The 13,362-nt window shown below is 40.8% G+C and overlaps 1 protein-coding gene across 1 annotated transcript in view; it reads right to left on the reverse strand.

Moving 5' to 3' along the window:
• The window catches only part of LOC308397835 (SH3 and multiple ankyrin repeat domains protein 2-like), a 320,516-nt gene that overhangs the window by 204,295 nt on the left and 102,859 nt on the right, over positions 1–13,362 (reverse strand). The window contains exons 2-4 of the mRNA XM_080884021.1: positions 12,105–12,332; positions 2,438–2,641; positions 863–934 (exon numbers count right to left, since the gene is read on the reverse strand). Of these exons, the coding sequence (XP_080740147.1) occupies positions 863–934; positions 2,438–2,641; positions 12,105–12,308 (480 nt within the window). The 5' untranslated portion in view covers positions 12,309–12,332. The remainder of the gene's footprint in view (positions 1–862; positions 935–2,437; positions 2,642–12,104; positions 12,333–13,362) is intronic.

Below are 13,362 nucleotides of genomic sequence, written 5' to 3' on the forward strand. Positions count from 1 at the left end.
TGGGAGGAACAGAGATAGAGTGAGGGAGCAGTCTGCTGTTGGGCTGCCAGAAAAAAGAACAGCCTTCATCTGAGCAGCATACAAACTCACAGAGTTTTCTCGACTATCACACAGGAACAGCAAAGCCAAATAAGCATAACTGACAGGTAAGTCGCACTGTACGCTTGCTTGGACTTTCTATCCCTCACTCTTTTCTCGTCACAACTCGAGCTGCCAAGAAGCACAGCAAACAGATGCAAGCGTTAATCCAATTGAGAGAGTGATTATTGAGGCCACTACAAAGAAACGCAATCTGAGCGTCCTTTCTTTTCTCATTTTTATGATTTTATTTTGGCAACACCTTTGGTGTGAAACAGCCATTACTGTTGTGTTTTCACACTGCACTTCCCAGGGGTCAGCCAACAGTCAGAGTGAGGTGGGTGGAAGTGTGACATTTATTGTCGCACATTTCATTTATTATTTATTCTTGGATTTCATGATCATTTGTCTCAGCTACATGTACCCGGTTTCTAAGAGCATTTATCTGCTGTTCCAAGCACCCAGTGTCAGGTAGGTGCAAAGAGGCGCATCCTCGTTAAATATCATCTTTAATGTGTTTTTACCTCACTGGGATTTTTAAATCCATTCAGTTCAGCTGAATTGTGGGTAAAAGCTTATCGATAGTCTTATCGATGATCCTCTGTCTCTATGTGCATGTCAAAATCAAGGTGAAGTAAACATGTCAGGTCATGTGGCATTATTTGGAAAACCGGTCTCTGCTTTTAGTCAAAGTTGGCTCATCATAAATGACTTGCAATCCCTGTCTGAGAGTCAGTGTGCTTCCTAAGCATGTGACTAAATACTAACTCAACAGAAATCCTACCTTTGTATGAAGTTTGGCGATCTGTTTCTCATCGACATTGGGCTGTCTGTAGACTCTGCTCTTGTATCGGAACTGTTGAGTAAAAAAAAGTAAGCAAAACGGTTACAAATTGTAGGCATCAACAGAAATTCAAGAAAAATCATTATGACTTTATATTTAATATTTCTCCTGACAGTCAGTAACTTCTTACTGTAAAGCAACAGTTATATTATACCTCATTACACGTCTGTGCTGTACTGATCTGAGATCAGATACCACAGAGTGAGTGCAACTATGCCTTGAATAAAAGTCCCGAATCAAAAGGGTGGCTCCAGTAAGCCCTCTATTAAATTAGTACACATTTGGGATCCAGTGACCTCTAATAAGTCTCAGTCACAGCCAGTTTACTTTGCACCTCTGGGTGCATCTTGAAAGCAACTTTTCCTCTGGAAAGGAAATCACTGGGGATAATGCCTAAGATGCGTCCTTTTGATCAAGAGCACACTTCACTACTTTTACGGGCTGTCTGCTGTCAGCTGTAAACATTTTACTGCAGGATTCGTTAAAGATCCATACTAACAGGATTTTTTAAATTACTTGCAAACTTATATCTAAATCAAAGTATTGCACAGAACCTTTGAGCCACATAAGCAAAAGAATGATTCCTTCAGTCCTTCCTCACTTTTCAACGATACTGAATTTCAGTGTTGATTTGAATTTTTTAAAATATACATCTCAAAAAATACATTTGCGGTTTGAGGTTTACACACAGTCGTCATGGGCATGGATGTCATTGTAACTTGGGGATTTTAATTATTTGTTTGAGCTGTCCTTTTTCCAGGCTACAGCATATATCTTTAAGAAGAAGAATTGGGTGCACAATGTTGGCTTTATTTAGGGTTTTCTATGACCAACACAGGATAAAAATCTATATATTGATTAAATGTCTCTTAGTAAGTTGCACGTTGACCAGGCACTTTTGTTGGACCATGTATTCCAGTAGTTTCCAGTTCCTGAACATCCTAACCACTTCCCTCTCATCTGAGGCTAACAGTTTGGCAAAGTGATGACACCAAATAACTTGTGCTTCGATAAAATTGTTTGAACTGATTATCTTGGAATCTGCAGCTGTGTAAAAATGGCTCCAGTAGACTTTAATGTAAATGTGAATTCTCCTTGGATCTATCCTGTTATTCTGAGTATTGGTCAGTCCAATGAGTGCTGACAAATCCTTTTTATGCTGACAAAGAGAAACTACAAGCTACAGCAAATCATGCTCACTAATGACATTTGAGCCTGTACATATATGTTTGACCATGTGTGGATTAGAGAAAATCCAAGATACATTTATGCATCTAATTCAGATTTTTTTTTAAGTGATTAAAATGTGAACTGTTTTTCATTCCACCCTGGAAAGAAAAACAGTATAAAGAAATTTACCCTGATATTCATGATGATGAGTGAATGTAAACTTCTAACCTCACCTGTATTATTTACATCAGAATTTAAACAATTTCCCGTTTGAACTTTTAGATTGTGTAACATAAAATATCCAAAAAATGTGATGTGATTCACGTAAATTTGTCAACAGTTTACCTCCAGAGCTGGGACGCCCTTGCTGATTGGCTGGGGGTATTCTCGGAGGATGCGTTCTTCATCCAGGAACTTGCCTTCTCTCCCGTTGCTCGCTGGCTGGAAAAGCCCATAGTTGAGCACATCTTTCAGGCTCTGATTAAGTGTACAAAGGATCCGCTGCTTGGCAACCCAGACCGTTGCATCCGGGTTGAAGCGCATGCATTTCTGGTTGGGTTTGGAGCGCAGCAGAGGGGGAGGGGGGATATGTGAGAGGAAAAAAATAGACAAACTGATTAGAAAGTGATGCCTGAAGTGTTGGCTGGCAGACACAAGCAAGAAAAAGTAAATAATCACCTCTGAAAACAACAAACATTATGTGACACACATTTCACTTGTACTGGACTTCCAACTTTTGACTGGCAGATGCAAATAACTTGGACCATAAGACTCAAGAGAAGATTAGACCAGAGCTAAAGAACAATGGTGCCCAATTAAAACAGTTCTAACATATCCAAACTGGTGTTTTAATAACCCAAACCCTGTCCCAGTTACGAAAACTAGACACACACATCACTGCCAAACCTTTTTTAATTTATTGTTTTATTGTTAGGATGCTAAGCGGGGCCGCTGTCCTCGCTGCGGATGTAATTGACAGAACCCTTCTGCCCCTGCTCTTTCTCAGCTCCAGCTTCTGTGAAAAAACCCAAACAAATAATGCAGGATTTCTGGTCTGAATCAGAGAGGATTACGGGCACTGTGCCGCGGCATTCAGGAAGTGTCTGTGAGACTGTACAGCTGGGTGTGCTGCTCAGCCAGTGATAGCAGGCCTGTGTCTTTAATAAAGTCTGAAGTGATGAACAGTTTGTGAACTCTGTGTAGCTTTAATCCTCTTGCCTGGCGTTGAGACGAAGACAGGAGGTGAAGGGTTGGACGTGTACAGAAACAGATGTCTGGCATCTGGCAGGGGCTGTGTGGACTGATAGGGCCTCCTGCCCTCTTCTTACAATAGCAGACTTCCATCCACTCCCATTGTTAGTGCTTCCTGAACCGACTGTGCTCAACTTCAGCATTATATATGAAACAGTGATAGTGTGTGCATGTGTTAGGGTTTGCTCTTGTACTTTGGACGTCAGCACAGAGATATACAGAATAAAAACTGACAAAACTGTGTTTTCCAGTGGTCACGCTTGAACTGTAGAGATATTCTCCTGGAGAAACAGCATCTGGCCACCTAAGACTGGAAATAAACCACTCATTCTTACCCTTGCTGTGACTTTATCCCTAACACTGTAGAAAAAAAAAAGCAACACTTTCACTTAGGTTTTTTAAATTTTTGTAATTATTAAGGACAAAGACATCACAAAAGTATGCCAAGAGGACAAAAAGGCTCACGTCCACTGAGATCTCTCAGCACCTGTAAGAACTAAATGCTGCATATGCTGACCACTGCAATGTTTAATTAAACATTGAATACTCTATACTGTTCCAGGTGAGATCCATGGCTCTGCACTTGGAGCTAATTCTTATCACAGCCACTTCACATTGGCTGCAAATTACTGCAGGAAATGTTGGAGATCATCACTCAGTAAAGCCCAGACATTTTGTGCATAAATGTTTTTAAAGACCCTAAAAAGCAGGGCAACCCTGAACTTGAACTTTTGCTTCACAAAATGGACGTTTGTACCACCAACCCTGGGCGTCAATAACTGATGGTAAAGATGCAAAACATATTATTTTAAAGATGTGACAAGACGAGCTCCAGAAGAAATGATGTGCTGGTGTTGAGGATGTGTTCAGTGACATTCTCAGGTTTGATCCTTGGTCCTTTGTGATGCTTAATTTCACCTGTCATCAAAACCAAGTAAATTCTCCCGTCAGTGAACCTTCATTACACTGGCTTACTCTCATGACTGGATGCCCTGCAGGAGGTTGTAGGGAGTCCTAGCTTTTTAAAAACTAGCTTAAACAGAAATAAGATCCCTTAGTATTTTGTGTCATCTTTGCTACTTTGGTTGTGACCATTGAAATTGGTGAAAACCTAATCTGTTATCATCTCCACTGGCACCCACCTGACTGTGAAATTAGCATGATCCACAGTGGCCAGAACTGATAGTGACCCAGACCACAAATACAGAATATTTGAAAAGATAATTTCAAACAGTGAGCATTTGCTGCAGCAACTGCTTTACATGGCACCCGACTAGGTAAAATCATCTTATTGGTTACTCCTCTTGTCAACACACATTTGATGGTGCTGGTGTCTGAGTTAATGACAGTTAGACTAAGCATATCTCCACAGCGGCTTTCTGGTGTTCACAAACCCGTCGTCTCCTGTGGTCCAAGCATTCAAACCAACCATGTTTGGAAAGCTCGCTTTGCTTGTCACTGAGTCCAGCCTCTGAATTTTTAGCAGAAATTAACTTTGAAAAGATGTTGTCTCTGTCTGGATGTAAGAACTGTGTACTGGCATTGAATGACAGTGGAGATGGATGAAATAAAGTGAGAAAAGAAAGCTTGTAAGAGAAGAACAGTGTGAAGATTGTGGAAGAACCAAGAACACAGAAAAGCATGTGGGAAAGAGGAAATGTTGTCACTCCCTACACCTGCCTTTTCTTGTCCAAGATGTTGGTTCTTTTGAAACATTATACATTGCTGCAGCTGACTTTTAGACTTTTTTGGATAAATTGCAGCGTGACAGAGATTATTACACTGTTAAATATTTTAGACAAAGTCTGGATCTCTTTTTCTCCTGCTTCTAGTCTTTTCACTCAGAAATGATATGAACGAGCACAGTTTTCAGGAGCCTGCCTCACGTGTCTGTGAGCAAGTGTGTGTTTGTGTTAGCTTGAATTATTCACTTGATTTTGATTTCCAAGCGGACTGTGTGACTCAATCATGTGATCAAGTGGCACCACTGAGTACTCACTGATGAATGTGAAATCAGAAGCACTAGTGCATACTCGTGAGAGAGCTTAGTGTACATGTGAACATGCACATACATATTTTATGCTGCAGTTCTTTTCACTTTGATAATTACGTCAACGGGTCATGAGTTTATTTCATCACTGTACATTTCAATCCACTGGATTGTACAAACTCAATGTGCAGCATAAAAGGGCATTACAAATGAGACCGAAAGGAACGAAACTCAGGAGAGGAACATCAAGTGGCTGAAGATAGAGCTTTGCCAAGCAGCAGCCCCGCCATCTTTGGTCCCTTTTACTCCTTTGTCCTTTTACACATGTGCATCCAATAAAAAGCTATTATTCCTCAAGGACATGCACGCATCAAGCAAAGAGCTGCAGTTCAGAGCAAACTCAAACTACTGCACAGACTCCAGAAGCACCTAGCTGCTCTTTCACATTCACACTGGCAGTCTTTTATGACGACGTTTACTTACAGATTCTCACTGTGAATGAAAGGAAGGCTGCATCTATGTACAGTTAAGGTCGCCTACATGTGGTACATGGTCAGTGAGGATGTAGGCTGCTTGTACTGTATGCACATAGTTCTCACAGAGCTTTAAAGAACAAGCAGCACCATACTGACCCACAGTGTAAATGTACCAACGCTGCAGTTTATGAAAAGCTAACAGCTAAAGTCACAGTTCCCACTGTTCATGTAAAACAAACAAAACTCTGTGGAGTCACTGTTTACCAGAACGATTTTAAAAGTAGAATCTTTCTTTTTTTTTGGGGGGGGGGGGGGGGGGGGGGGGGTGATTTATTTTATTTATTGTTTTCTATTTTATATCCTTTACTTTTGTGTGAGTCCTCATGACTTGTGACTTAAATATTGTCATAACTAATTTAATCCAGGATTCTTCAATGAGTTGTTGTAGGTGCTGATGGCTGTGGGCAGGAAGCATTTCCTGTATTACAGCAGGTCTGAAGACACTCTGCTGCTGTAAACTGACTCATGAAGAGGATGCTCAGGGTTGTCCGTAATTTTCTTTTTTTTTTGATTTTGTGAAGAATCCCTCTTTGCACCATCATCTCCACTGGTTCCACAGTAGGACAGAAGCAGTGTTCTTCATCAGGTTTTTGAGCCGTTTTAAGTCCCTGGCTCTGATGCTGCTACCCCAGCAGGTGATTTAAGAAGACTCTCCACAACACACTTATTGAAGGACCCAAGCTTCCTCAGGAAGTACAGTCTGCTCTGACTCTTCTTGTAGATAGCTTCACTGATCAGTCTCCAGTCTAGTCTGTTGTCCAGGTGGACACTGAGGTATTTATACTCTTCGACCACCTACACTTCTAATCCATCCATCCATTCACTTCCGCTTATCCTTTTCAGGGTCGCGGGGGGCGCTGGAGCCTATCCCAGCTGTCATAGGGCGAGAGGCGGGGTACACCCTGGACAGGTTGCCAGTCTGTTGCAGGGCCAACACACAGGGACAGACTGACAGACCATTTGCACTCACATTCATTCGCACATTCACACCTAGTGACAATTTGGATTATCCAATTAACCTATCCCCACAAGCTGCATGTCTTTGGACGGTGGGAGGAAGCCGGAGTACCCGGAGAGAACCCACGCAAACACGGGGAGAACATGCAAACTCCACACAGAAAGACCCCGGCCTGATGGTGGAATTGAACTCAGGACCTTCTTGCTGTGCGGCAACAGTGCTAACCACTGTGCCACAGTGCTGCCAGGTAACATCCTAATCCCATGATGGAAATAGCGTTTGACGTAACACTTAACGGGGTTTTACGTGGCCGATCAACACAATTTAAAAACTGGTATAAAGTCCACACTTTTTCCGTCAATTGTTCCGTCTGTCCTGCTCACATCTCCAGTGGTTGTACACGGTGTCGTTAACGTGGCTTCACTCCACATCAGCCGCTTTGCTAGCTAAACACCGGTGTCGGCACATAAGGACGCTGTCATAGCCTGTCAACGATGTTGATTAGCTGTGTATATACGAATGTGAATCGCATCATTGGCTGGACTATGGGATAAGGCGGCATCGTTCTAATCCCATACAGGAGCAGCCAGTCACTTACTGACTCACACTGCAAAACAGAATTGTTAAAGTATTTCAGGTTAGATTTATTTATTTATTTTTGTGCGCAACGCAGATTTTCTGCTGCAGAAACCAGCAGTGCGCAAATGCGCACGCGTGCAGCTTAGAGGGAACGTTGGTCAACAGGAGAATAACTTGGTGACTTTTTTCCTTAAACAATCACACAAACTTAGAATTGGGACTAACTGGATGGTCAGTCAGGTCCAGTAGTTAAGTTAAACTGAGTTGATCATTTGCTGTGAAGCGTTTGTGTGATAGTCTTTCACGCACATATGACTGTTTGGACAGTCATAGCGACAACATTAGATGACAAATTTTACACTTTGAGGTTTTGGTCCTACTGGATTACAACTTCCAAGAACTTGGAATCTTATTGGATTATATCCACACAGAGATAGGCACGTCGTGGCCAAGGCATGCCCACTCTGTCCAACCTGTCTCGTCTCTCACATCAGAATAAAATCAGCATAATCTCAGAGTAGGTTAATGAGATAAGTCCACCGATTTGATTGTGTGATTATTATGATTTGATGTGGCTTTTGCTTTGTTCCTGCTGAACTGCTTTTAGTAACACGCCCTGTATTCAAAAAGTCTAAATTGTGGACATTCCCTTTTTAACTTTTTTGAACAGTGAAGCATAAAACCTGCATATTCTTATAACATCACTCGAAGGGCTCTTACAGGTTACGCTAACCTTAAAATTAACAGTTAACTTGGTTTTCAAGGCCACTAAATGTAACCCAGTTATTTACCAAGCGCACCAATTTAGAGAGCCGTAGATAACCGGCGATACGGTCTCTCAATCACACACCACACAGTACTGACCCACACATACAGTTCTTACACACACACTGGACTTTCTGGACATTGTTTCACTTCATTACTTAAATCACGCTGCTGTTATTGTGTATATATTTATTTATATTTCTTCATACATTCTTATATAGTTCTATATTGTGTATTTTGTTGTACAGTTATTTTATTTTCAACTTTAATTTATATATTTTATCTTATTCTCCCAGTTAAATTTACCCTTCATTCTAATTTGTGTTGTACAGTTATTTCATTTTTAACCTTAATTTATATTTTATTCCTTCCTAGTTAAATTTACCCTTTTTAATTTTTCATATTTATTTCCCATCTTATTCATAGCCTTTTCCTTTTGTGTTTTCTTTAGGTCACGAGCAGTTGTCCAAGCATTTCACTACATATCGTACTGTGTATGACTGTGTACGTGACAAATAAAATTTGAATTTGAATTTGAATTTAACCGGTGTGAAGGTGCACCAGGGCCACCCTGGTAAACATGCCTTCAAAGGGACCAGGTTCGTCTCCCATAGGGACTCAGTATCAGTTAGAGCTGGGCAAGTCTCCTACCCGACTCCATCTAAGCTCTCTTTGCCTATTGGGTAATTCTTAGAGAAGAAACAGAGAAACACCGGGGACGATACACAGAATGACACGCAGACGCTCCGACGAAGAACAGAGGTAACCACACACTAAAAATACACACAGGGTAACAATCTAACTATACAAGACAACAGGGAAACAAAACAGAACACATGACCTGGGACACCTTTTAAGTAAAACAGGAAATACAACTGGCTCAAGGACACGGACTTGAAACTACACACGGGAGTACAGGGACCAAAACCTAAGAACTAGAGAAACCATCACAATTGCAGTGAAGCGCCAGATAACAACAAAGATCAATAATAATACACCCTGGACCGTGACAGTTATTGGCTTGCGAGTTGTGAGAATTTTCTGTGTCATGAAAGTAACTCTCTTTTGACCTGGCTAAATCCATGGTAACATGCTGAACACATAACCTGATTATATTCAGATTTTTACTTTCGTGGCTCAAGAGTTGGGAGTTCGCCTTGTAATCGGAAGGTTGCCGGTTCGAGCCCCGGCTTGGACAGTCTCGGTCGTTGTGTCCTTGGGCAAGACACTTCACCCGTTGCCTACTGGTGGTGGTCAGAGGACCCGGTGGCGCCAGTGTCCGGCAGCCTCGCCTCTGTCAGTGCGCCCCAGGGTGGCTGTGGCTACATTGTAGCTTGCCATCACCAGTGTGTGAATGTGTGTGTGAATGGGTGGATGACTGGATATGTAAAGCGCTTTGGGGTCCTTAGGGACTAGTAAAGCGCTATATAAATACAGGCCATTTACCATTTACTTTAGAATCTTTAAAAGTGCCTGAGTTTAACAGATTATTTAATTTACAGCATGGTTTAAGTGAATCAGTCCTGCTTGATTTACCAGAACCATCTGAAATTTGGTCAGGAAAGCCTTAAAGAGTTGGAACAACTTTGAGTAAACTCAGTTTTTTCAAATGGCCTCAGTGTTTTGCTAACTTAAACACGCATTTCTAATCTGTCCCAAACTTTACATTTGATCAAAGTCCCAACAAATAGGCACCGACAGCCAGAGCAGCACCGAGTGGGAATAGGAAATGTTTTTGCTTTGAGTATTATTCCTCACAGGCTGACCACATCCACTTAGAAAGAGGTCTGTATAAACTTCCAGCCTTGATGATGCCTTTGTGTAAAAATGATGGCTTTTCATTTAATGGCGGCTCTAGTAGCATGGCACGAAAAAGGAAGCTGTAATTGAGGGGTAGGATTTTAGAAAATCATAACATTATTATCATTATTATATATTATACACCCACTTATATATATATTAGTGGGTGTGTGAAACCATGAGGCAGGCCATGTGGTAGGTTTGTCTGTGTTTGAGGCTGAAACAGCCAAAAACCTTATGAGACATTTTAAATTTAAGATTGACAGACAGACATTTTATTGTCATTCAGTGAACAAGGAATGAAATATTTTTGGAGTTGGCTCACCAAAGGATGAAAATGTATCAAAAATATGTTAAATATGTAATAAGTTATGTTGCATCCCGCTTCCATCCCGCACAGAGATGCAGCTGGTCACACACTCAGTGTACAACACTGTGACATAAACTTAACATGTGTTCTTGTACAATGTCTAGCAGGCACAGGAAGTGTGCCTTGTTTATGAAACAGACAAATTAGAATTTTCTGAAAGACTGCAACAAACATCTCGAGTGAGTCGAGCCCGGCACACGTACACGGCAGCAGGCGCGATGCCACGGTCCTACTGCTGCTCGCAGCTTTAATGTGGAATATGAAATAAGGGCCTAAAAATAAGATTAATTAGGCATCATTTACTTTCAGCTATTCATCTACCTGCTATTCATTTACATATTAATAGGAAATGGAAGGACAATCTAACATTCATTTACTTTCTCCTTTTGGCTCCCACATCTGGGTTCATCATCTTCTATTATAAACTGCACAGCAATATTAAATTGTATAATCAGTATTTGAGTTCTAAGGGCAAACTGTGTCATTAAATGTTGTAGTGTGACTCTCACCAAGCACCTAATCCAGTAAACGCTTTTCTTCACTAATTTTCCAAATAGCCCCGCCCACCTCATGACCCACCTTAACTTTTGATACACACTCTTACACATATGCAGCTATATATAACAACCTGCTACACGTCTCCCATTCAACAGTCACAGACCAACTAATATCATATTATGATTCTTGATGGCCAGAGCTCGTTTAAGTCCCCGACTTTAAAACTGTAAATGAGTGAAAGATTACTGGTAAGCCTACTTTAAACAGCAGAAAGCCTCCAAGGCTGAGATTACACTCCTTTGCTTCCTCTGAAAACATCCATTTGCTTAAAGGTTAATCTCACACAAATGGAAGAGATAAGGATGTGTTATATTATCATGCTAGAGGAGTCTTATAATGAGTATAAAATAAGATAAAACAGCAAACCGATGGAATGTGCTAACAGGTGTATGTGTTTTTCAAGTTTTGGCAAATGTCTTTGCACATTTCCTGCAAATTTCTTTTATCTCTCCAGGTATATACAACAGATGATATATACACCAGCTAATAGGGATACTACTTTATACATGAAAGGACCCTTAAAGAATATTCACCCTCTCAGAAATGCCAGTGATTTCGTTGTTGGAGTTGGAGTGAGCAGAGTGCAGTGAAGCACATTTGGATCACTGTAAAACCTTTAACATCTGGAAATGCACCTGTTTCTTTCTGCCTGCATTATCAATTTTTATAAAGATTCCTATCTGTTTAATGCATGGTGACACTGTTTGTAAGCCACAACTGAAATGCCACCGACTGTACCTTTCCTGCAGGTCTCACACATTAATGGCATCATTGCGTTTGAGTTTACTGCAAGCCAGCTTTCAATAAAAGCTTTTAGATCACAAAAGAGGTTAGAAGGTGTTAGAATACACAGCATTCATTTCCAGTACATATCAAGTCGCAAGTTTATGTTCATCAGTCACGTTAATATTTCACACAGTCACAAACATGATCAATTCGAAACATTTATCGGGTTACTGGCATCCCATCTAGGGTTAGGGTCGAGGTCGTTTCCCTTACTGATGAAATCTCATACGTTAATGTTAACATTAATATTGTTCTGTTAAACGCTTTGAGCTCTGGCGTCCCAAAAAAATGAAAATTTTAACAAAAAAAGAGGTGGATGTTTGCCTAACCCTACCCTAGATGCGGGTGAGCTGGTGGATGCTACGAGGTTAACATCAGCACTCTCAAAAGCTCTGTTCTCATCCTTCACAGATACTCACTGTCTGCTGCAAGTCAGGGATCAAGAGACGGATAACCAGTGAGTTCGTGTGAATGTCGTCCATGCGGTTCTGCGATGGCTCTGCAGTGGCCCTTATAGTCTCATAGATTGTTTCTTCGCGGGAGCTCTCGGAGGCACAATCATCAGAGTAGTCGGAAAAGCTCTGGGCCATCTCATCCTCACTGGAGGTGGAGCTTTGGGGCATAGTCAGCAGGCCCGGGGAATTCAGCTGGGACAGAGAAGCAAACAGGAAATAATATCAGGCTCTTGCAAAGAGATGATTAAAGAAACTAGATATTCAAATTGAATAATCTCCTCCTGTTCCCATCAGACACCTTCTGTCATTTCAGACAGCCGTCAAAGACCACGCATGCTACTTTGTCTCATCCATCCTGTGCTAACAGCTTGTACAGTGGGCTTCAGTAAACTCCCAGAGGTACTAATATCACCTAATATATGCAAAAACATGGTCTGGCTCATTAGTGCTTTCTGTATATCACTAAATGAACTTCACGAGGGTGAAAACTGCACCTGAGAGTTAATCTATTCCCTATGGCCAAATGATCCACTGGCAACATGATTTATGGTCTTATCAGTCAGTGCCTCCAGCTGTGTGCTTGTAAGTGACCCGGGCAGAATGAAGATACTGAAATAACCCGAATGTCTGATTAAATATATTTTCAACTTTTCTCAGAAGTCAGTGTGTGGGGGATTTGGAGGTTAAATGTTTTATATTAATTAAATACTAACAATTAATATCCCCATATGTCATTGACCTTACACTGACAAAAAAGATTTCTTTTTTAAAGTAACTGATTAAAACAGTACCCAACACTCACACTGAACTATTCTCACTTGTTGACATTAGATAACAGTTAGAGGTCTAACATAAGTACTAAACACAGACAGAGATTAAATGATTTTTAGGTAAAACCTTCCCAATGTATAACTTATTCTTCATTTCGTTCATTAAATATTATTTTTCATTTTTAAAAAACTAATCTATGACCTTTTCTTTAACTAAAGAAAACACTTCAACTTGTAAATACAAGCAAAAACCGTGTAAGTCAAAATCTGAAGGTTATAGTTCAACATAGGAAATGATCATGCTAAGCTGTGCGTATTTCACTCTACTTCTTTTCAGAGTGCCAGCAAGATACAATATTTCACAAGATGACTTTTCAAACATCTGTCTGTTTAACTGCGACTGCTGCAAAAACCAAACAAACAAAAAAGAAAAAACCCAAACCTGGACTCTG

Source organism: Rhamphochromis sp. 'chilingali', assembly GCF_963969265.1.
Source record: "Rhamphochromis sp. 'chilingali' genome assembly, chromosome: 6".
Taxonomy (NCBI): Eukaryota; Metazoa; Chordata; class Actinopteri; order Cichliformes; family Cichlidae; genus Rhamphochromis; species Rhamphochromis sp. 'chilingali'.